This window comes from Oncorhynchus kisutch, linkage group LG3 (genome assembly GCF_002021735.2).
Source record: "Oncorhynchus kisutch isolate 150728-3 linkage group LG3, Okis_V2, whole genome shotgun sequence".
In the NCBI taxonomy this organism is placed as follows: Eukaryota; Metazoa; Chordata; class Actinopteri; order Salmoniformes; family Salmonidae; genus Oncorhynchus; species Oncorhynchus kisutch.
The window spans coordinates 57,739,032-57,763,790 of record NC_034176.2 but is presented as its reverse complement, the minus strand read 5'-3'; the positions used below and the strand labels follow the sequence as shown (position 1 = coordinate 57,763,790).

Here is a 24,759-nt window from a genome sequence, read left to right as displayed (position 1 = left end):
TTGAAAATGGCTGTCTCGCCGTGATCCCCCAACACCTTGACAGAGCTTAATGAATTTAGAAAAGAATAGAGGACAAAAATCCAGGTGTGCTCAATCCAGGTGTGCTCAATCCAGGTGTGCTCAATCCAGGTGTGCAATGCTCTTAGAGACTTACCCCAAGAAGACTAATTGCTGCCAAAGGTGTTTCAAACATGTATTGACCCAGGAGGGTGAATACTTATCTAATCAAGATCAATTCATGTTTTATTTTCCATTCATCTAAAAAATATATATATATATTATTACACTTTATTTTGTGTAGACAAAAATTAAATCCATTTGAATCCCGCTTTGTAACACAATAACATTTGAAGAAATCCAAGGGGGGTGAATACTTATTATAGGCACTGTAGTCTAAATCCTGATGTAAACCAATTCAGACTTAACAGGGTAATGTCAAATGATTCAATACTGTAAATGGTTAATGTGTGTTATTTTATTGCATATTGGCAATATAGACTGCATCATGTTGTTGTTTAAAGATTTAACAACTCGAGAATGAAAGTGCCTTCAACATCGTCTATTTAATCTCTGTGTTGATGTAAAATGTGTCTAGTGTTATTGAACCTAACAGTTGCTTGCAGTGCTGAGAAATGAAATTCAAAATTGTACACATGTCATTTTCATAGTTGTATTTTGCATGATTTAAGCTTTGTCAAAACTTGAAACTTTACAGAGGAAAATCTTACAGGGGGGGGGGGGGGGGTTACATATCAAATAGGCATCATTTTGGGGATTGAATGCAGATTGTTTACATGAATGTTTCCAATATTCTGTCGACCGCATCAGATTTTGTACCATCTGAAAAGCATTCCAAGTCATGATGACAATTTTCTATGGGCCAGTGTTCTTCATTACTTAACACTGTGTTTAATCTAGAAGACGCCCCTCTGCTATTCTGGTGCTTGTGATATTTCCTCTCCTATTGTTCTGTGTCTGTCTGTTCGCCCAGTAAATGGGTTGGTCCTGTTTGACGTGCCTGTGGAGAAATTGCACTAGTTGGTGTGGCATATCATGTTTTATGTTGTTTCATCTTCCTTGTGAATGCAGTTTACCATTGATCAGTGTTCCATGTTCTTATCGAAAGGGACTTTGTTTCCTCTGTTGCTTTGTATTAAAAAAAAGAATTCTCTTCACATTTGGTATTCTGCTGTCATTTTTCCATTCTTTTGATGTTCACACCAAAAAATTAATTGCAAGAGAATAAATGTAATGATGGAGATACCAAGTCCAAAAACAAGAACTTGCTTGAGGCTTTCACTTTATTTTCTTGTCCTGTGTACCATAAATCCGGGATCATCAACTAGATTCTGCCGCAGGCCGATGAAAATAAATTCATAATAACAATCCTTTTCTTGAGTGGATGGTCGGAGGTATGGAACATAATGACAAATTTAACTGCAAGAAGCCCAAACAGATATATTTTAAACCTTGCTTATATTTTAAACCTTGCTTACATTTGTATACGATCACAGACTATATCATGTGTGGGAATAGTTCATTCAAATAATTTGGAGCCGATTTCCTGGTGTTTTTGTTACTTTTTTTATATGTCAAACAATGAAATTTCAACAACATCTAAAAAAATTTTGCTGAGATAACTTGGGCCGCAAAAATAAAACCACACGCGGGCCAAATTCGGGCCGACAGTTGGGGAACCCTGCCATAAACTCACATCATGCTGTATGCAAACAATCAGGAAAATCACTGATTCAAATAAATGAATCTTTATTGAGAAAAAAGATTGATGCAAATACAAAACACCAAGATATCTATATTCAAAGCTGGTCATGATAATGATTAAAAAGATAAGTTCACTTTTTTTCTTAAAGAAGCAGTACGTGATCCATCGTTCTTCCATTGACACATTTAAAAAAGCAATTACTTAATTTATCTCTCTATATACAAATGAGGTAAAAACATAAAATTCCACAATATGTCTGTATCCATTAGACAATGTTGAAGCCATTTATGATACAAATTGAAGTAGAATCTCTCTCTCCCCAACCCAGAGAGAAATCCTGTGAATCCCAAACACAATCTTCACATTTTAATCATTATTATTTTTACTAGCTCCTCTATAAGCCAGGTTCCTGGCCAACCGTGCTCGGAAGATGAATCAGAACTCCATCCCTTGAGGAGCTTTTGTTGTCTATAAAAAAGCATTGCATTGCGGCAGTGTTCCATACCCTCATCTCCCCATCCTGTTTTAAACTCACGTTGTGGCTGTCTTCAGAAAATTGGCACGTTTGAAATCCGTAATCAGAAATGTCGACTTCTCAATCGACTTTTAAAACTCCCATGATCCTTTGGTTTACAGCATGACAGCGCCGCCATCAACTCCCATTAGGATTAGTGTTCTGATGTGTTTTAACACACTCCTACCCTTTACTGTTGTGCTGTCACGCTCAACATGCAGCATCTCTGCAGTGGAAAAATGGAAACTAAATCAAAAATAATGAGAAGGGTGTGCTGACGCCACCTCGAAATACATGAAATACAACGTTGGCGTTTAGTCTATCGCAGAGGGAGGTTACGTTTCTTTTTTATTTATTCCATTTGCTGTGCAACAAACCATTTCCAAAACCCTTTCCCGTCCCCTTCTCTACTCCCCATGGAGCTTCACAGCTCCTCACACAAGCACATTTAACTCCGAGTCCCGGAGGTGCTTTGAACGAGCACAAACTCTCCCTCCTTTCCACTCTTCCTCCCTTCTGCATTATACGGCTAATTTCACCTCCACGCTGCACTCCTCTCTCAAAGCAGAGGTGAACAACACAAATGCAGTGAACGCTGACTTCTGAAGGGTTTTTTAGTGTGGGCAGATTGGTCCTGGTTTATATGATAGGGGGGAACGGTTTGTGGGGGTAAGTGCATCATCCTCCAGCTTTGGGGAAGATAAATAGCTGAACCCCCCTTGGTGAGATCCTTAGTGTGACTACCCATGTAGCTGGATCATTCCCTTTCCAACACTCAAACTGCTGGGCTCATACTGTTTACAGTGAAAGCTCCCGCCACCTCTTAAACACAACTGGTAAACACTCCCTTTCAGACAAATATCAGTGAATACAGTGAGCTCTGTCTTGCCTCCACAGCACCATGGCAACAACAGCGAAGGTCAGAGGGTGTCCACTGTCCATTCTATAGGAGGCTTCGGGGTGCCACCCTCTCTGCACTTTCTTTCACCTTGGACCGCCATTCACGACGAATTAGTCATTTTGTATTCATATCATGGTCCTCCGCTGCAATGGTGGTGTTCAGAATGTTTGGTATTCCTGAGAAAGAAAGTTAGAAACAGAAAAGGCCCTTTCCTCAGCTCCTCTGTCCTTTCCTTTTCTTCTCTCCGGCTTGATTTCTGAGCTCTCTCCCTCCGGTGAATATAAATGAATAGAGGGGAGAGTGAAGTGAATAGAAAACCAAATCAAGTAAGGAGAAGTTTAGGATATGACTCACGAGCACAACTGTAACTGTTGACTGCACACCCAGCAAAGTGATTTTCTTTTTAGAAAGAGAGCCCACTGGAAGGCCACAGAAAAAAAATCTTCCTGTATCAAATGTCTAAGCAGTTTTTAAAACACTGATGTATCACAGACATAGAGAACGGAATACGGTATATCAAGGTCCAAGAGGTGCCAGGCAATCCTCGCAATTCATTTCACTGACAAATATAATAACATTTTCACCCGAATCATTGTCAACCGCAAGTCACTACAATAGGTGTGTGTGCCATGCTCGGTAAGTGCCATAATTAAATCTGTCCGTGTCATTGATTTGGCAGCTCCCATTATCCAGTGAACCGTGAGTCTCAGCTATAGGCCCGGTTAGGTTTAACGTCAGTCCCAGCCTCAGCCTCGCTCTAGGCCCGTTTAGAGGGAAAAACCCTGTGGAGAATAAGTCACTCTCAGAGAGGAGTGAGGCCAAGCTCTCCAGCAGTCTCTCTCTCCTTCCCGAACTTCTCTCTCTCCTCCTATGCTTCCAATTAGTTTCCTGTAGCTCTGTAGTTTCCTGCTGTTTGGTGGTCTCTGCAATACAGTAGCTTGGTCGGTCTCCCTCAGCGTTCAGAGGTCACTGGCCTCGGTCTTCTCGTAGAGGGCTTTGAGTTTCTCAAAACGTGGGCCCCAATCCTTCAGGGAGTCTTGGCCCCTTGCCGTGTCCTCCTCCAGCCCGGCTGAGCTGAAGGAGCTGAGGGACCCGGCCAGCGAGCCTCCCCCCTCCGTGGAGAACACCTGCAGGGAGTCGAAGGGGGCCGTCTCTGGAGCCTGGTCAGCATCCCGGATGATCTCACACAGGTAGCGGGCCAGGTCCTGGCTGGAGAAGGACAGGCTCTTTCTGGCCAGCAGGAGGGGCCTGCTCTGGCCCTGGGCGGGGGTCCTGGTGGGCGGCACGTCCCTCCGCAGGGTGGTGGTAAAGGAGGAGAGGGCGGTGTTGGCGCCCAACCTGCTAAGAGTGTCCTGGGGCTGGGGATGTTGGTGCTGGGTGTGGTGATGTTGGTGGATGGCCCTGGAGCGGCTGTACTGGACAGACTGGGCCGGACTGGGCTGGAGAGACTTCTGTAGCTCGGCCATATCATAGGCATTCTACACACACACAGACACACACACGCGCACACACACACATGCGCACACACACACACACGCGCGCACACACACGCGCACGCACACGCACACACACACACACACATACAGAAGGAGAGAGGATGGAATGTCAAAATAGAATGGAAAGGAGGAACAAATGGACAGATGGAGCAATAGAGAGTATTTCCGAATGTTATTAGGATCCCCATTAGCTGTTGCCAAGGCAGCAGCTACTCTTCCTGGGACTCAAACAGAAGTAAAACATCATAGAGCAGGATGGTGAGAGTGAGGAGGAGGGAAAAAAGAGTATAGCAGAGCTTCCTCGGCGGTATCCCCTTTTCCCCGTATGCTCTACCTGTCTACGTTTACAATCTGTCTTCGTTTCCTCCCTTAGAGAGCAAAATCCAGATTCATTCTCTGCTAGTGGAGAGGTGACAGATCGTATTAGCCGAATACACCAAGTCATCTGAGAGAACGAGAAGGGGGCGAGGGGAGTGTTTTCACTTCAACAGAGCACAGGGAAATATTGGACGAGGGCTGGAGAACATCCATTTTTTTTTTTATATAACACACAATCACTTCAACGCTCATTTGATTCCGGCGAGACTGATTCACCCTCTTTACCACGGCAGTGCTTCACTCTGGAGAGATGGAAGCCCGGGCCCTGGAGAAAAGGAGGATGGAGGAAAGTGGAGGAGTAAATGACACACGCGTGGGTGTGCTCTGTAATGGATTACCTGATGAGAAAAGTGTGCAAAGCCTGTGTGCTGCTGCAGCGTTCACGTCTACAGATCCACCAGAGGACCTAAAGTATTGCGGCATCACCAAGCATCTGATAATCACATTATGTCTAATTGTGTGTAAGGAGATTGTGAACATACAAACACTCCACTGGTTGCTTTCTAGTTGGAGTAGGAGGTGAACCAGAAGGAGAAGGTGTTACAATGGCATGGTGGGGAAGAGGAGCGTGCTTGAGCAAGTGTACTACCCATAATGCCTTGCCTGTAATCCAAACGGAATTATTTCACTTCACAGATTCAGTCTGTCTTCATTGAAACTGTTTGTGACAAGGAACCAAAAGGCACATTATCCCATTGTGTGTAGGAGACATAGATGTGTTAGCTCTTACCTGGTCCTCCTCTCCTCCTCCTTCCTCATCGTAGTTGAGCACGTTCTCTCTGATGTCCTCCCAGCCGTCATGGTGAGCTGACACGTGGTAAACGCCCTCCTTTAGGCCCTTGTAACTGCGCCAGCGGGTGTACAGGAAGATGCCCAGCAGCAGCACTAGGGGGCACCGGAGAGCACAGAAGGAGGAAGAGACAGACGCACACAGAGAGAGAGAGAGAAAGTTCCTGGTTCAGTTTGATTAGAAGTGACTGCGTGAACTGTTTCCACTGCGTTGATTTGACATTGCATTATCAGCATGATGGCTGGTGCTGAGAGGCCTGACAGGCAGACTGCTGACGGACTGCTATGACGGCTAGCAAATAAGGGCTCTCTTTGCAGAGTGGCAAGTGGTACTCTCAAAATCAATCCTCCCCTATAGACTGCTGTGACCTTTAGAGTATATTATGTACCCATACAGTACTTCTCCATAAATCTCTCTATCATGTACCCCTCCCTCCCCCTTCCATCACACCTTATCTGACTCAACTTCTCTGCTTTGATCAATCCTCAGATTTCTTCCTCCCCTCCTGCATCTCTCCCTCTCTCTCTCTCTCTCTCTCTCCCTCTCTCTGTCTGTCTGTCATTTCAATTTGTTCAAATTCCTTTTTGATATCCCTCTCTCTCTCTCAATTGCCCTTATTTGTTTTTGGTTCTATCTGTTGATTGTTGCGTGCTCACCTAGCAGTAGTTTGATAAGGTGTCACTTAGCAAGGGGACCAGGGTGACAGGCTGAGACTGATTGAATTTAAATCTCCCAATTATCAGGGCAATCTCTGAGTGAACTCTCACTCGTCAGAAGTTAGGTACCGGTGTACCCAACCAGAAACAAGCTGCAACACCGGCAATTTCTTTTATATATCAATTTACGAAGACAATGTTCACCCTCCTCGCACACGTGTCACAAGAAAACAAGTCGCTTTTTAGAGGGCGTTGTAGCGCTGGGTCTATTGCACGAGAATATGCAATCCCATGTCTGTCTGTTTCTCTATCTATTGCAACATTACTGAAATGTTGCAATTGTCTTAAGACGAGAAATGCTCATCTAGGTGAGAGTGAGGTGTTAAAGAAAGTCTCCGAGATTGACACGCGATGCTGTTCTAATTGTGTGTTCTGAAGGCCGCCGTCTCTAACTCCAAAACACAGTGTTTGTGTATGACTGTCTGTCATCACTTGGATTGAGAGTGTTGTGTGATTAAGAAAAAAGGTTACTCTGAAGTTAGGTTCAGGTCAGAGCTCATAGAGACTTCCCTATTGGGTTGTGTGTCTTCAAAGGCCCTCTCCGATTGAGAGATGTGTGCCTGTTCTCTGCGGGAGCTGAACTGTTGCTCTGATTACCAAGCAGAGGAGGTCTGAGTGGCGGGCTAGCTGCAGTCTGCCTCCGAGCCATTTTTTCCCCTCTCATCTCTTCTCCTCCTCTCCTCTCTTCTCCTCTCGTATCAGAACCCTAACAAAGCCTGTACTATCGATTGCATCACCCAACTAGCGACCTCACACAAGCTTGTCCATAACCCCTAAGATAGACAACATGCATCTAACACACACCACAGTCTATACCAGGCTATGGAATATCACCAAAAAAATGATTTATTCTGTCTACCACACTCATGAAAATGTAATATAGACACTGGCATGTGCATCATGTTGTGTCCTGAGATGCATTCATTTGGAGTAAAAAATAAAAATAAAAAGTTATATCACTGAAGAATGTTTGTTTGTTTTTCTGCACCACTTGGGGTCTTTTTGAGTGGAAAAAGGTTGTAATTTACTAGTCATGAAATACCTAATTATAAGACAAGTGTATAATTCAACCAAGAGCAAAGCATACTGTTTTGCATACCCTATGGCAAAATACTGAAACAGTTATATTTCTGATTTCAGCACAAATCCATATTGTGTAATGATAGCTAGATTCTTTATGCATGAGAACAGTATATAGCGTAGACTTTTCTCATCTCAGACCCATATAAATGTGGATAGAGGAAGAAAAGCCTGCTTTCCCTCTCTCCCCTGTTACATCATAGTGAGAGCATCCCCGTAGTGAGAGCATGGCGAGATGAGAATCTCTAAATAAATCAATCCTAGTCAATAATGAGCAGGCTCAAGGCCATCAAACTATAATGCTGTTTACTGCAGCGAGCCTAGCAAAGCCTGCTCTCGCTCCCTCCACTCCTCAATCTATTACTCAGTGTGTGTCTTTCCATTTCTCTCTTCCTTTCTCTCGTTCAATCCCTTGTACCTCTAATCCCTTTCGCTGTCTTTCGGTGTCTGTGTACCTCTCCCTCCCTGCCATCCCTCCTTTCTCTGTCATTCTCTCTCACTGTATTTCTGTCCTCTCTCATTGACTCTCTCTCTCTCTGCTCCACTTTTTGCTCATCTCATACCTCTATTGGTTCCAGGTTATCATTCACTGGCTAAATGGTTTGTCATATAACCCTCATTCCATCCCTAACAAAGAGCCAGCTGAGGCTCCAAACCCAGAGTGTAGACTCCATAGGATAACCCTTTTGGGTTCCAGATAGAACCCTTTTTGGTTCCAAGTACAGCCCTTTTGGGCTCCATGTAGAACTCTCTGTGGAAACGGTTCTACATGGAAGCCAGGAGGGTTCTACCTTGAACCAAAAGGGTTCTTCAAAGGGTTTTCCTGTGGGGACAGCCAAATACACTTTTTTCTAAGAGACACACAGTCCAGAGACACATTTAAAAGGCTCCAGCCAACATCACCGTATAACAGCTGTGGCATTTATGCCTGTCACCGTGGAAACTAATCCGGATACAGGAAGGACAATAAAGAGGAGACATAAAAGAGGTATATTTGTATTCCTCTCTCTCTGACTGAGACTACTTTTTCAATCCCACCTCACAACAGACTCAGAATTTAGGATGAAAAGCTAAACTAATCTGGAACCGAGTGCAGGACTGAAAGGATTAGGCCGAGCCTACACTGCACACACGAATACATACACACACACAGGGAAGTCCGACTGACTTCCCTGTCTCTCTCTCTCTGTGTGTGTGTGTGTGTGTGTATATGTATGTGTATATGTGTGTGTGTGTGTGTGTGTGTGTGTGTGTGTGTGTGTGTGTGTGTGTGTGTGTGTGTGTGTGTGTGTGTGTGTGTGTGTGTGTGTGTGTGCGTCAGTTATCCAGAATATCAGTCAACACCTTGAAATAGTGGAGAACCAAGCTGTTCCATTCCTTTCAACCATGAGTTTTCAGTGTGTCGCCTCACTTGCCAGATTTACAGTCTCTTAGAACCTGTTGTTACACACACACAGCTGGTAGACAACACTCTGTACCAGTGTAGTTAGAAACATTCTCTCTGTATCTCTATAGCTTAATGATGGATAATTGATGTTGTATCTTGCTAGAGATCAATAATTTTCACAATTAGTCAATAACAGGTTTACTGTGAATTATTGGACAAACAATATAGATTATGCAGACATCAATCAACAAGCAGTTTCAGTAGCAAAGTAGGAAGAAGACAACATAAGTATTACTGATTAAAGACAAAGAAACCTTCAGAACAAAGGTTGAACCAGAACAATGGGAATGATAGAGAAAGACGAGGATATGAGTATGGAAAACAAATGATGAAGACAAACGGGTTTTGAGAATAGTGTTTTATTATAAATGCGATTCAAATATCTTATGGCACAGAGCTTTACATAGTGACAAAAGGATGCTTGTAACTCAGTCAATTCAAAAGTACATGAAATAGTATCGCACTACTCTAACGTTCGTCCAAAATATTTATATATTCATTAAAAGAATGTGATTCTATACACCATACACAGGTAGGAATTTGACAAGTATGGGGACATTTGAGGAGAGCAGTGTAACGATGTGCGCTGAGAGTCGGGAAGCAAGTTCAGGGAGTGAGTGTTTTAATCAAATAAACAAATGCCACATCAAAACAAAAAACACAAACAACGCACAGACTTAACACTGGAACAGAAACAATAACGCCTGGGGAAGGAACCAAAGGGAGTGACATGTATAGGGCAGGTAAATCAAGGAGGTGATGGAGTCCAGGTGAGTGTCATAATGCGCTGATGTAACGAAGGTGACAGGTGTGCCCCATAACGAGCAGGCTGGTGAGAGAGCACACACGTGACAAGCAGATTCAACTGCGTCACAACAGCATTTGAGCTATTTGGCCGTGGCAGAAACAGGAACACTTGTTGGTTCACTGATTTCAGCCCTGTCCTCTAAAAAAAAAAAAGATCCTCGCACTGACTTAACTATTTGGGGATGCCGCTGAGTAAAATACACTCTCACAAACAAACGTTTAGAAATGTCTCACTAAGTGATTCAGGTAGCAGTTGGTGATGTGTCTTGCTATACCATTTCATTCAATAAAATTAATTGAGAAGTACATCAATCTCTCTATTTCAGATAGTGCATTGTATTGTGCGGATTGCCATGCACATTGTGTTTCTAATATAGTGATTTGAGGTGCAATCTGGTTAAATTCACCATTAATAGGATGATGTGTGTGAGGCCTCTCCATCTCTCCCTCTCAGTTCAGAGTTCTGACTCACTGTGTTTTTATAAGGAGCCCTGGCGTGAGGAGAGGAAGCAGTAAGACACTGCTCGTCAATTCACTTCCACATCAGCAACCCTGAGTGTTTCCACGGATACGCAACCACCAAAACAGAGCCTGGCACCACGCGGCCCAAGCAGTCCAGCTCCATGGGTAGCTAGGCTCTTCTCACGGATGGAGAGGTTAGGCCGGCAACCACAGCATGTTACCCAATCAGCTACCCCTACTATGGAGTCAAACAGGGATTTATTCTGTACATTCCACCACGTAGGGGGTTCGTTCTGTAAATTCCTACTTCTGTACACTGTGGATACCTGTGCCTTTTTGCATTTGTCTCTTATCATTGAGGTCACTGGACAACCTTGAAACATCTGCAGACTAAACCGACCCTACTCATACAATAGATGACGTCATTATACTGTAATCGTTGATCGTGCCCATGACGAGCCCTCTGGCACAGTGGTGTAAAAGCCAGAGCATCCTGTAGTCATAGGTTAAGGGGCATACTGAGACATACAAACAAACATAGCCAGAGGAGAGGCTGCAATTCCGCAAAAAAACAAGGCATTATTGGCTATTCAAATTGTGGGGGGGGGGGACACAAATATCAGGAGGTACAGTATCTGGAGAGATGTCCTCTCTGCCCCTCAATAAGGCACCTTGACAGCACACACCCGGCGCACTACACCTACTATTTTCTCTGTGGCTCTACGGGCCTAAATTGGTCCTTTAGGGCTACACACTGATCATTGATCTAACAAGCAAGACCTAAAAGCTGGACCCTTTAACTGAGCCTAACACCACCCTCCTACAAACGCCCACACACTGTAGTCAAAAGGCACAGCTTATTCCCAACAAAAATATTTGAGCTTTTAGTCTATGACAGCAAAACTGAACATTGGGGAATTTTCACAGGTTACATTTTTCCCGCTCCAGTATAGTTCTGGCAAGCTTTACTGAGGCCTGCTTTTCGGACAAGAGGAGTAGGCCTCTTGCTATTTCCTCACAGCTGTACAGTAGCTAGTTGAGAACGTGTGAGAGAAGGGAGAGGTTCCTTCAGCATCCAGCGGAGGAGAGAGGTGGGTGAGAGGAGGAATTGGAGTGGGTGAGGAGGTGGAGGCGTATAGCGTTCGCGTCATGCCATAAACCTATTAGCCGTTAAGAAAAGGAAGCCTCAGAATGAGATGCTTTTTGTTCGGCTTAATGTCAAGAGACCCAGAGCCCTTTACACTCCCAGTTATTGAACTGCTTGGATTGACTCCAAACAAACTGGATTGAATGCAGCTGGGAAGAAAACCTCTCTCTTGATACTTACGTTTCTGTGCGTGGAATGCTTGGCCAATTGAAATTCTATCCAAAGCCCTAGTGCATTGATCTCACTTTCTTTGGGCTTCGGGTAAACAGCACATTGTGCGCCTACAAATCAAGTAATGAACACTTAAAAAGCAACAGTGGCTGTGGATGATCAAGGTCATGTTGCCTTTAAAATTAAGCAAAGGTACGAGAGGGGAAATGATCATTTCCAGCTTAGCAATCGTTTTTTAGGTCTGTTTGGAGCGACGGCTGAAGCTGAATGTCCAATGAGGGTAGAGGGGAGGACAGCGGGAGACAGCCAGCACATTAACAACTGATCTAGTGACTGACTACGACTGGCTAACACTAGATTGATCAAAAGGTCAAAAGGGACTCATTTGCACTGCCTGTTATAACTATAGTATAAGCTGGACCTTGCTACCATAGCACGGTCCATTACGCTGCCCACACACTGTCACTGTATGACTCAGGCAATTTCTACTAGACCTGTCAATGGACTTACAGCACAGTGCTCTACTTCAGCTGATAGAACGATAGGGGAGATGGTCGTGACAAGAGGTTGAACGGGATGGGGAGAAGAGCAAAAGAGGGAAGGCTTTGATGTCCAGTGTTACCATGGAGATGACACAGACAGGCAGACAGACAGACAGACAGAGGGGTGGCAGGCGGACAGACAGACAGACAGACAGACAGACAGACAGACAGACAGACAGACAGACAGACAGACAGACAGACAGACAGACAGACAGACAGACGGACAGACGGACAGACGGACAGACGGACAGACGGACAGACAGACGGACAGACGGGCAGGCAGGTGGGGCGGTCAGTCACCAGAGCCAGAGCAGGCAGTAGTTGGTATAGCTACCTAGCAGAGCCATGAAGCAGATGCAAATGGCGAACAGGGAGCTGAAGCTCAGGCCCACGTCGTCTCGGTAGATGGCCAGCGCCACCTCGCAGTGGCGCCCCCGGTAGCCCTCGGGGCAGTGGCACGTGAACTTGGAGGGCGACTGTGCCACGCAGGTGCCCCGGTGGCACGGCCGACTGGCACACAGGGTGTAGACGCAGATCTTTCCAGTACCGTTCACCTTCACCATGTGGCCAGGGGGACATCTAAAAACAAAAGATGGAGGGAGGAGCGAGACGAGACAAAGAGAGAGATAAAACAGAGGTTAGATCTCTCCTTTCTGATTTCCTGCTTCTATTTTGGTCTTCCGCTGTGTTCTGAGGATTACACAGTGCGTTGGTCAAAAAGAAGTGTTTCTCAATTAAATAGTTACTCATGATTTGGACTCTTTTCCATGATACCTGCATCTTGCTTCTCCTTCTGTGAAAACAAATGTTACGGTGTGGTTGCTCTGTGATTCAGATACGCCCAGACACAGAGACACACATCGGCGTACACATGTATGATGTGAAACCAGTTGGACTCTGTGTGAGAACTCACACAGAGCATTAAACCAGGCTGACTCCTGCAGAACTCACACAGAGCATTAAACCAGGCTGACCCCTGCAGAACTCACACAGAGCATTAAACCCGGCTGACTCCTGCAGAACTCACACAGAGCATTAAACCAGGCTGACTCCTGCAGAAATCACACAGAGCATTAAACCCGGCTGACTCCTGCATAACTCACACAGAGCATTAAACCAGGCTGACTCCTGCAGAACTCACACAGAGCATTAAACCCGGCTGACGAGCAGCAGTGACGATGAGCAGCCTGCAGGCTGTTGAAAAACAACACATCCCTGTGTCTTTCGACAGCCTCTTAAAACCACCACCATTACCAGGATCAGAGAGAAGAGCTAGAACAGCGGGCCTGAGTCAAATAGCTGCCCACACACTGCCTGTCAACATTTGACTCAGGCATGTTTACAGCCAGCCCCGCAGGACTGAGGTGTATCAAAGGGCCAGTTTTTTTCCAGGCCCCCTGCACTGTGCCTCTGACTGATGGGGGATGAGGGGATGTTTGTCGAAGATTAAAGAGAGGATGAGCCACTGGCTTCGGAGGCTGTAGTCCTTGAAGAAGACCGAGAGGGCCTCGGTGTGTTTGCATAAGCTATAGAGAGAGAGATTTGATAATTGTGTTCGATTGTGCGTACCTGCACTCATGGACTCTCCAGAGGTCAACGCAGGTGAAGGGGGGGCTACACTGGTTCCTCTTGCAGGAGTCGGAGGAGCAGCCCACGGAGAGCCCCTGGGAGCTGACCACGGAGACCCCGTCTCTGGACTGGCCATCCAGAGGTACGTATCGACCGTTCAGCCTCAGGTCCCGCATGCAACCTTAAGCGAGAGGAGAGGACAGAATGATAATCAAGCACACACACACACACACACACACCACTTACTTTCTTTGCCATGGTCTGACGCGCTTACACACTAGTCTTTCAGGGAAAAGGCTTTTAAAGTCCATTTAATAAACACGAACACGGTCTGTTTCTGCCTGAGGCAAAGCTGCCTGACCACCCTTGTATTTGCACATTCTACTGTCTCTCTCCCTGCATGTCACATGCCATATCCACAGCACTGCAGAGCACTGCACTGCACACTCTCATAGCCGCCTCACACTTTATCCATCTCATACCAACCTCCCCTAGGGCAACCATCATCCCCTAACTCTAAAGATGCATTTGTGTGAATGATTTATTCACCAGTCATATGAATCATTTATAATCAGCAATACAATACTTTGTAATCTCACTAAAAAGCGGATTATGAATTGATAAAGCCCCTAATTCTGGCTGCACTTTAGAATGCTCTGTTCTCCATCTGCCACTAACTGTCTGCCTCGCACGCCCAGCCTAGCCCTTTCCCATCATGCCCCATTCCCTGCAGTCTTCTCACCCTGGAAGCTCTTGTTGGAGCCTGAGGGGAAGGCGTTTCCCAGCATCACCACTGTTGGGTCGGTGATGATCTCTCGGCTCCGGCCTGGAGCCGCGCTGGCCTCCCGTCTGCCCCCGCCCCCATCCAGACGCAGGGTCAGCTCGTTGTCGTGTCGATCCAGGTAGACCTCGTGCCACTCACCATTGTCCAGGCGATAGGAGGGTAGTGTCAGGTTGTAGTCTCCGTCTCCCAGGTTATAGAAGACAGCCAGTAGGCCCTGGTAGATCTGGAGGAGAGGAGAGAGTTATAGAAAACAGACAGTAGGTCCTGGTAGATCTGGAGGAGAGGACAGAGTTATAGCAGTAGGACAGTAGGTCCTGGTAGATCTGGAGGAGAGGAGAGAGTTATAGAAGACAGACAGTAGGTCCTGGTAGATCTGGAGGAGAGGAGAGAGTTATAGCAGTAGGACAGTAGGTCCTGGTAGATCTGGAGGAGAGGAGAGAGTTATAGAAAACAGACAGTAGGTCCTGGTAGATCTGGAGGTGAGGAGAGAGTTATAGAAGACAGACAGTAGGTCCTGGTAGATCTGGAGGAGAGGAGAGAGTTATAGAAGACAGCCAGTAGGTCCTGGTAGATCTGGAGGTGAGGAGAGAGTTATAGAAGACAGACAGTAGGTCCTGGTAGATCTGGAGGAGAGGAGAGAGTTATAGAAGACAGCCAGTAGGTCCTGGTAGATCTGGAGGAGAGGAGAGAGTTATAGAAGACAGACAGTAGGCCCTGGTAGATCTGGAGGAGAGGAGGTAGTTATAGCAGTAGGACAGTAGGTCCTGGTAGATCTGGAGGAGAGGAGAGAGAGTTATAGCAGTAGGACACTAGGTCCTAGTAGATCTGAAGGAGAAGGGGAGAGGAGAGGGTAGAGGGGTTATTGACTTCAGACTACTGCTGGCATAGAATCACAGGAGAGTCAATACTTTTCATCATTGAAGATTCCAGAGACCCCTCTTAAGTCCACCCCAACAAACCCCTATACACAACAACCAAGAGAGTTAAGATGCAGTAAACAAAGCCAATGGCAGTTGGACAATCCACTCAATAAACCAGCGTAGCTCTTCTGATACACAGGCAGAGGACATGAATGTGAGGGCAGACAAAGGACGGAGATAGAGGGAAGAAAAATGGCAGGAGGATGAGGATTCTGTGACTCTGGGACCATGAGGAAACAGTATAATCACTGAGGGCTGGCTCTGATAAGACCCTGCCACACACTAACTGAATTAAACATAGCTCCCCCGTAATTGGAAACATCAGGGCCTGGGGAATTCAATACGCCTCCATTAATTCAGCAACTCTCTCTTGAACTTTTCCTCTAGAGGGTGGGTCATCTGGGCTCTATGACATACAATCACTTTCTGGGCTGCTCACATTTTCAAAGAACTTCCTTTCTCTAGCATTTACATCTAACTCTGTGCGTCTCTCTCTCTCTCTCTCTCTCTCTCTCTCCATATCTCTACCAACCTCTCTCTCAGTCCTTTGGCCTATTCCTATCTTTGTTCTTATCTCCCTCGTTCTCTTCCTCTCGCTCTCTCAACTCTGTTTCACAACAACAACAAGCTCCATTGATCTCAGTCCCAATCTCACTGGTAAATCCTAGCTCAACAAAACAACATGACGAGACCAACTTTATCTTGTCTTCTGTTGAGGCTCACCTTTATTACCCAGGATCCACGGAGCCTGACAGTTTTCATGAGAAAGCAGGACATACCAATGAAATGAAACAGACATTTCTTTTATGCAACAAGCTTCTCTCTTTCCTCAAATCTTGAAAAGAAAATGATTCCATTTCAGCCTAGCTCGAATGCTAATCACTTGACTTTCAGTGAGTTTAAACGGTTTATTTGCAGCCAGGCACGCAAATCCAAAATGAGGCGAGTGGTAGTCTACGGGCCATTGATATGGTGAGAAGCAGCCTTCATTTAAAAAAAAAATATTTTTTCCTGCGAGGCTCCCACCGGGCATAATTTGCAAACACTCCATTTTACTCCACCGCTGATGTCGACGTAAACAGAGGTATGAGACGAGCAGAAAGAGAGGAGATGGGGGCAGAGTTTCTCACGTATACCTCAACCTTTACTCCCCCCCCCCAAGCTAAAAGGCTAAAACTGTGAACTGCTCACCTCCTGATACACCACCCCATCAGCTGGCTCAGATGCATGAGAATAAGCAGTGAGCTCCACTAAGATGGCTCCAAGGTTGTTTCCCTGATGAACCATTGCTTATTTCAAGGTTTCCTAATGAACTATTAATTATCTTTAGACCTCAGTGGGATGGCGCTTTTACCAGACTAAGCGAGTGCTGCCGAGGCACCTCATGTTCCCCCCCAATTAAAGCTGAATGGGAATGTGCTCTGCTTCATGCTCTCTCTCTCTCTCTCTCTCTCAGGTGGGAACGGAGGTTCGGGGTGGCTGGCAATTCCCTCTACTGCACCCAGCGAGCGCTGCTCTGTCCCCAATCTGCATTAGGCTGTGAATGCTTATGTCAACTCTGTCTTATCACTGTGTACAGTATATTATCTCTACGTCCTTCCAGATCGGCAGCCTCTATATTACTTTCAAAAGCGTTCTATATAACCCCCAGCTGGCTGAATGAAGTAGCTCACTCATTATACAGTACATCGATCCATGCTACCTACCCATTCACACACAGTGTGTAGGCAGAGAGGGAGAGAGAGAGAGAAAGCCATATAGCTGTCAGACAATCAGAAACATTTCTGATCTTGGACACACGTGGGATCCAGTGCATCTCTCATAATCTAAGGCATCGAGGCATAGGGAGAGAGGGCAGAGGACATGTGACCGGTACAATAAGCTCCTGAGTCCATATTCAGGCTACCAGACAAGGAGTATGAATTGAGAGGAGGGCTTTTGCTCAAGGCTTCTCCTCCACTTTGTTTTATTGGTGTTAACAATTTTAGAATGGCAATTATCACCCCTGTTGTCTTGCCGTGCCATCACCAGGGCTAGAAGTGAAAGTTAATGCTAGCGTACCCACTGTGGCAGTGGGTCCCCTTACATATCAGAGACGCCTCTCTCCCAAGAAACCCCCAGGAGCTCCCATCCCTCCATCAAGGACGGAGGATGAGAAAAAGAGGGAGGGAATGAAAAAGGAAGTGAGGCTCCACCCACACGAGTCACACTGCGAGCTGCGCTAACGAAATCTCTAGCCTGCCACTCCAGAGGGAGCAGCACCTCTCAGCCCCCTTCCTCACGCCAGTCTGATAGCATACAGATCATTCAATCAGTGACGATTTAGAAAGGAGAGCAGCGAGAGAAAAAAAAGAAAAAAAATGAAGCTGCAATCGGCAATCTAAACACGTCACTGTGAGGCAGGTGCAAAAATAAAACGAAAGCTATTTTCCCTAAGAACAAGGAGTCCTTGGAGTGTGAGGCGCATCTCAAGCTCCTTCTGAAAGCCTCCGCACACTGAGCATACATTCAGCCAAGAGAAACGCGTGAAAATGTAGGGCTGATTAAAAGCTATAACGTTGCACTTCTGTTAGGGGTTCATAGCGGAGGAGGTTTGCCAAATTGGTGCATTTCACACTGGCTGCACACAGAAAACGCCTGACATTTATGTTCCTGTGATGAATCCACTCCCCACGTCGTGGCATTGTAGTGAAGATATGTGGATGATGGAGAAGGTTGGGGGGGTGAGAGAAAATGTTGTAGAAACAGCGGTACACACAACGGATGACACTAATGTTATGGTTAACCTCAATCCACGCCGTTGGGATGACGAGAAACATATTATGGGCACATGAAAGCATATTATGAGCTCCCATTTTTGGGAGAAATAGAGATTTAAAGACAAACGGGTGAGTCAAGAGAAGATATAAAGAGAGAGAGAAATGGGTGAGTCAAGAGAAGATATAAAGAGAGAGAGAAATGGGTGAGTCAAGAGAAGATATAAAGAGAGAGAGAAATGGGTGAGTCAAGAGAAGATATAAAGAGATACAGTATAAAGAGAGAGCGAGAGAGAGCAAGAGAGAGAGAGAGAGAGAGAGAGACAGAGATAGAGAGAGACACACACACAGAAAGCTCAGTCTCACCTCTAAGCGCAGGTATTCAGTCTGTTCCTTGGACAGTAGGCTGAGGATGGCACTACCATGTTTGCGGGTCCGGACCAGAACCTGTGCCTGGGTCCGCCGGGCTGGCAGAGGAGATGCCAACTGGTAATGAACATGACTCCGCCCATCAAAGGAATACTCTGGAACTTCTGCCAACAAAACACAAGACAACGTGTTAGCTAGACATCCCACCATCAACACAGTACACAGGAGTCTGACATGCATCCAGAGTGAATTCAAGAGATACACATACTCTACTGCATCCCAGGCCCTCCCACGCCTTAAACTTAGATCAAACACGTGCCCACGCATTTATTTCATCTTCCATTTGACCACCAGTGAATTAGTCCTCCAATTAGTCCTCCAATTAGTCCTCCCACACCACACAGACACACGCATAGACACACACAAGACAGTTTCCATCTACAAGCCATCAGACTGCTGAACACTTGAACTGGACTGATCACCTGCTCTGATTCTCTGCACCTTAGCACAAACGCACTCACACACTCACACACACATCACAACTGCTACACACACATCACAACTGCTGCTAGCAGATATATTATGATTGCAAAATACTGAACAATTTAAACATTTCTCCCCCAATCATCCCTTCTCCAAAGCATGTGTAAATATTGGACTATAAATTCTACCTTCCTGTATTATACTTAGGCTTTATTATACTAAAATGTTTATTTTATTCTACTGAGCCATTTACTTTATGTTCCTATTTTCATCTTTTATTATTTCTTATTGATGTTGTTTATTGTCAAGAAGGAACCTGCAAGCAAGCATTTCAGTAGACCATGTATATCCTGTACATATGACTAATGAGTTGAACACACACACACCTTCCCCATGATAGCTATCTGACTGCACCCAGGCACTCATTAACACATGTGATCTCATTGACATTCATTTCATCTAATCGAAACAAATCCAATTCATCAATGCCCTCACGCATTGCCCTCCAAACAAGCACTCATCACATACATGTTGGGCTCGGTGCTGGCATTGTGGTACGTACCCTGCTCACACTGAGTCCCAGTGTATCCCGGTATGCACTGGCAGCTGAAGGAGCCCCACTCTCCATGGCAGCGACCCCGAGGGCCACAGGAGGGGATGCCCACGTTGACACAGCTCCCATCCGTAGTCAGGCACCCTGGGGAGCTGCCCACAGAGTCCGCTGGATTGCCCAAGTCATAGAACTGTGTAGGGGGGGGGAGAGATGGAGAGAGGACAGAGATGGAGAGGGGGAGTAGGATATGTACACCAGAGGGAGAAATTGACATAGTAAAATAGAAATGGGAGAGAGCAGTAGACAGGTAAAAAAAGGGAGGCACGGGGATAGATACAAGTGAGAGAAGGAGACGGATAGTGAGAGAGAGGGAAAGAGAGAACGAAAGAACAATGGCTAGTTTTCCAAAAAAACTGAGGGCAAAGGTCAGTGAAACTTGAGATTTCCCCTCAGCACCTTCATGCATTCACCTTTCATGCAATTTCTTGGAATGCAAATGACTGGGTTTTCATAGGATCAAACCAATCTACAGGGACACAAAGGAGCTGGCGGAGGGCAATGCTGTGAAAGGACAGGAATAACTTGAAATGTTAAGTCCTGCTCACAATAGCATATCATAATGGACATGAATCTGTCCAATCTCCCCGTTTTCTGAGTTATCACCGTTCAGCGCAGCTGGCTACTCGGTAGCCGTTGAGCCAATGTGCAGCTAGGTACAAATTGGTTCTGACCTCACCATAGAGCTGGGCACTTTAAGTCTGATCCTTCTCAAGATGGAGCTCGATACTGATTTACAGAGAGTTACTACACACACTCAAAGATCCAACATACATCTCGGTGTGTTTGTGAGGACATGTGCAAGTTTGTGTTTGTTGATGTGTGTGAGATGCCAATCATGATCAAATTTTTCACCAAACATAACTAGCAGATTTTCCCAGTCCTGAGTACCCGTCTCTGTCTCACTCAGAAATATAGAGATGGGATAGAGAGAGTGGAACAGAGTTGGATAGATGCTGAAGATTTGTTAATCATTTGTTAAATGTCTGGTCCTGTGTTCTTGGCGCTTGCAACGGCAGGATCTTGGGTTCGATTCCCATTGGGCCACCCATATGAAAAATGTATGCTTGCATGAATGTTAGTCACTTTAAGTGAACGCTAAATGGCAAATGTTACATGCAATGTTTTCACAAGTTGCTTTATAAAGAAAAGAGTGTTTTCATCTACAAACTGCTTTTTCTTCAAATTCACTTTACTGATCATTATTTTATTTTTTTAAATGAAAACCATTATTGCATGGTTGCAGACTCATAGTATAGTTAATCTGTCCCAGAGAGGAGGAGAGATACAAACAAATAGAGAGAGAGAAGCGACGACAGAGAGTAACATAAATCAACTGTGACAGGGTGGGAAGATGTACGGTAGATTCAGAACAGAAAAACAATTGAAGTCGAAAAATCCACCCTTCCCTTCTCTTGCCCAAACATTCACCCTGACGTCACGCTTGAACAGGTTCAATGGCACAGACATCCTCCTCCTTTCCTCCCGTCTTCCCCCTCTCTCACATGTTCCACCCACTCCCCCAGTGTTTTCCACTCTACAATAAGAGATCTATGAATATTGTATCGAACCTCAGCCCTGCGTTTTGTAGTCAGCAGGGTGAGCAGGAGAGTGTTTTTAGTGTCAAATACCTTTAGTTCCAAGTGTCACACAGTGTCATAAAGTATCATGGGCAGAAGGACCTCTGTCCTCCCCGTGACGACTGTTGCCATAGTGGCATAGCTACCAGTTCAGACAGTGTCTAGTGGATATGCGCTGAATGCGATCTCGGAGCATACCTTTTCTATAGAAGCGCTGTTGTGGCAATGTCCCTGAGGAAGGCGTGAAAGTGTTTGAAAGCATTTATGCGAGATGCTGTATGCAGTTTCATAACAACATGCTGCCTGCCTGCAGTATGTGTAAGTGGTGTAAAGACCACACTTTTATAACTCTTTACAATGGAGATGTTATGTGTTGTATAAGAACTAAATCGCTTCCCATGCCTTTTCATGGTGTGTGATGATTGGGAAGAAACACATTGTAGCGAGTGTTACCTTGCTGTCGACAACGAGGTTCCTGATGCAGCCAGTAAAGTGTTTGTGTTGTAACTGCGGGTAGACATAGGGCAGGTCCTCATTGACTCCACCCAGCTGTAACACCTGGGTCCCATTCAGGTGCCTGGGGAAGGAATTAACATCACTGTCAGTACATCTTTTCAGACACCTATCCATCCCTATGTTCTACTGCGGTACTTTTTCAACCCGTAATAGATAGCCTTGTCCCCCACCAATCTGGTGTTCTGAGTTTGACTATGTGAAAGGTGTGCATTCTGTATAAAGGAGAAGAGAGAGAGAGAGACACCGAGACAGAGAGAGAGAGAGAGAGAGAGAGAGAGAGCGCATGAGAGAGAAAGAGAGAGAGAGAGAGAGAGAGAGAGAGCCAGATAGCCAGAGAATGAGAGAAAGAAAAAGAAAGAGTGAGAGAGAGAGAGAGAGAGAGAGAGAGAGAGAGAGAGAGAAAGAAAGAAAGAGTGTGCAAAAGAAAGACAGAAAGATAAAGGGAGAGAGAAAGAGAGAAATAAAGAAGGAGTGTGAGAGCAACAAAGACAGATGCAAATAGAGAGAGAGAGAGAGAGAGAGAGAGAGAGAGAGAGAGAGAGAGAGAGAGAGAGAGAGAGAGAGAGAGAGAGAGGGAAAGGTGTGAGTAGGCTACCTGTCCAGGTTGGGCGTGACACCAGTGACCTCACAGGACGAGTGGTCCTCTGTGGTCAGCCAGCTGCCCACTCCCTCCATCTCCATGACGGTGGCCCCGGCACAGCGGTCCAGTGTGAAGCGTACCTCCTAAAGGAGCACATCAGGAATGTTAGGAGATACAGATTATCAGGACATCAGGAATATCAGGACATCCAGAATACCGGGACATCAGGAATATCAGCACATCAGGAATATCAGCACATCAGGAATATAAATCCACCAGGAATATCAGGACATCAGATAACATCAGGACATCAGGAATATCAGGACATCAGATAATATCAGGACATCAGATAATATCAGGACATCAGGAATATCATGACATCAGGAATATCAGCACATACAGTGGCTTGTGAAACTATTCACCCCCTTGACATTTTTCCTATTCACAACCTGGAATTAAAGTTTAAAATAATTGTGGGTTTGTATCGTTTGATTTGCACAACATGCCTACCACTTTATTTATTATTGTGAAACAAACAAGAAATAACACAAAAAAAGAATTCCCCCCCCCCCCCAAAAAAAGTCAATACTTTGTAGAGCAACCTTTTGCAGCAATTACAGCTGCAAGTCTCTTGGGGTATGTCTCTATAAGCTTGGCACATCCAGCCACTGGGATTTTTGACCGTTATTAAAGGCAAAACTGCTCCAGCTCCTTCAAGTTGGATGGGTTCCGCTGGTGTACAACAATCTTTAAGTCATTAACTAGGCCATTCCAAGACATTTAAATGTTTCCCCTTAAACCACTCAAGTGTTGCTTTAGCAGTATGCTTAGGGTCATTGTCCTGCTGGAAGGTGAATCTATGTCCCAGTCTCAAATCTCTGGAAGACTGAAACAGGTTTCCCTCAACAATTTCCCTGTATTTTAGCGCCATCCTTCATTCCTTCAATTCTGACCAGTTTTCTAGTCCCTGCAGCTGAAAAACATCCCCTCGACTAACCTGTACCACCGCACATTGACTTTGTAACGGTACCCCCTGTATGTAGCCTCCTTATTGTTATTTTATTGTGCTACTTTTTATGATTTTTTTACTTTCATTTATTTGGTCAATATTTTCTTAACCCTCCTTGAACTGCACTGTTGGTTCAGTAAGCATTTCACGGTAAGGTGTGACAAATAAAGTTTGATTTGATTTGATCTGCACTGAGTCCAAACCACTCAAACCCTCCTACTTCTCCAGACTATGTACGGAAAATAGGACTAGTCTAGCAGAGACACCACCTGTTTGCATTAAACTTCCCCAGAGTTCTATAAGAATGAACAGCATATGGCTAGTGTCGGGTGAGATGTGTGTGTGTCTGTGTTTGTCTGTGTGCGTGTGTGCGTGTGCGTGTGTGTGTGTGTGTGTGTGGGGGGGCTTGGTATAAGCTTGGCAGCAGCTCAGACTTCAGACACCCACCTTACTGTTGCTCCTCACGTCCAGACGGTGCCACCGTCTGTCCGCCACGTTTACGTTGCCTGGCAACTGCAGGACCAGTGTGCCCGAGCCATGGTTTATCTTGAGTGTGGGAGTGCCATCGATCAATTCTGAGGGAGAGAGAGAGAGAGAGAGAGAGAGGACACTGCCATGAGGTCACACATGGTGGTCACATCCCCAGGGCCTCCTGATGACCATCAACCCCCCCCCCCATCACATACTCTCAATGCCAGGGAGGATCAGATACAACCACACACACAGACCACTTTATCCTGAGGACGTCACTTCTGTACCCATTTCATCTGATCACTGCGACACACCAAGAACAAGCAACCACAGTGAAGCACAGTCAACTAATAAACGCCAACTGATCATTCCGTAAGAGTGATCTGTGTTCACCCAACCCTAGTCTAAAGTGAAAACAGGTACCACCTCAATGCTTTCAGCAGGCTGTTCAGAAAGATGGCGTACTTAAAATGACATTACATCTAATAACCTGGGCCAGTATTAGAAAATGAAAAACAACAACAGTAAAAGGTGCATAGATAATATTAAACCAGTGTTTTTATAACTAACAGTCAGACGTCATCACTCTTACTGACAGTTGTGGCTGCTTTGCATGATGTATTGTTGTCTCTACCTTCTTGCCCCTTGTGCTGGTGACTTTGCCCAATTAATGTTTGTACCATGTTTTGTGCTGCTACCATGTTGTGCTGCTGCCATGTTGTTGTCATGTTTTGTTGCTACCATGCTGTGTTGTCATGTGTTGCTGCCTTGCAATGCTGTTGTCTAAGGTCTCTCATTATGTAGTGTTTTGTTGTCTCTCTTGTCGTGATGTGTGTTTTGTCCTATATTTATTTTACATTTTTAATCCCATTCCTTCAAAAGGAGGCCTTTTGCCTTTTGGTAGGCCATCATTGTAAGTAAGAATGTGTTCTTAACTG

General features: G+C 45.4%; 1 protein-coding gene across 1 annotated transcript in view; it reads right to left on the bottom strand.

The window, feature by feature from the left end:
* Positions 1–1,729: 1,729 nt before the first annotated feature.
* LOC109874341 (neural-cadherin) overlaps positions 1,730–24,759 on the bottom strand; it is a 188,292-nt gene continuing 165,262 nt past the window's right edge. Inside the window, exons 24-33 of the mRNA XM_031809455.1 lie at positions 23,798–23,925; positions 22,357–22,484; positions 21,699–21,822; positions 19,618–19,798; positions 18,570–18,736; positions 14,486–14,750; positions 13,744–13,924; positions 12,509–12,753; positions 5,743–5,897; positions 1,730–4,616 (exon numbers count right to left, since the gene is read on the bottom strand). Coding sequence (XP_031665315.1) covers positions 4,098–4,616; positions 5,743–5,897; positions 12,509–12,753; positions 13,744–13,924; positions 14,486–14,750; positions 18,570–18,736; positions 19,618–19,798; positions 21,699–21,822; positions 22,357–22,484; positions 23,798–23,925 — 2,093 coding nt within the window. The 3' untranslated portion in view covers positions 1,730–4,097. The remainder of the gene's footprint in view (positions 4,617–5,742; positions 5,898–12,508; positions 12,754–13,743; positions 13,925–14,485; positions 14,751–18,569; positions 18,737–19,617; positions 19,799–21,698; positions 21,823–22,356; positions 22,485–23,797; positions 23,926–24,759) is intronic.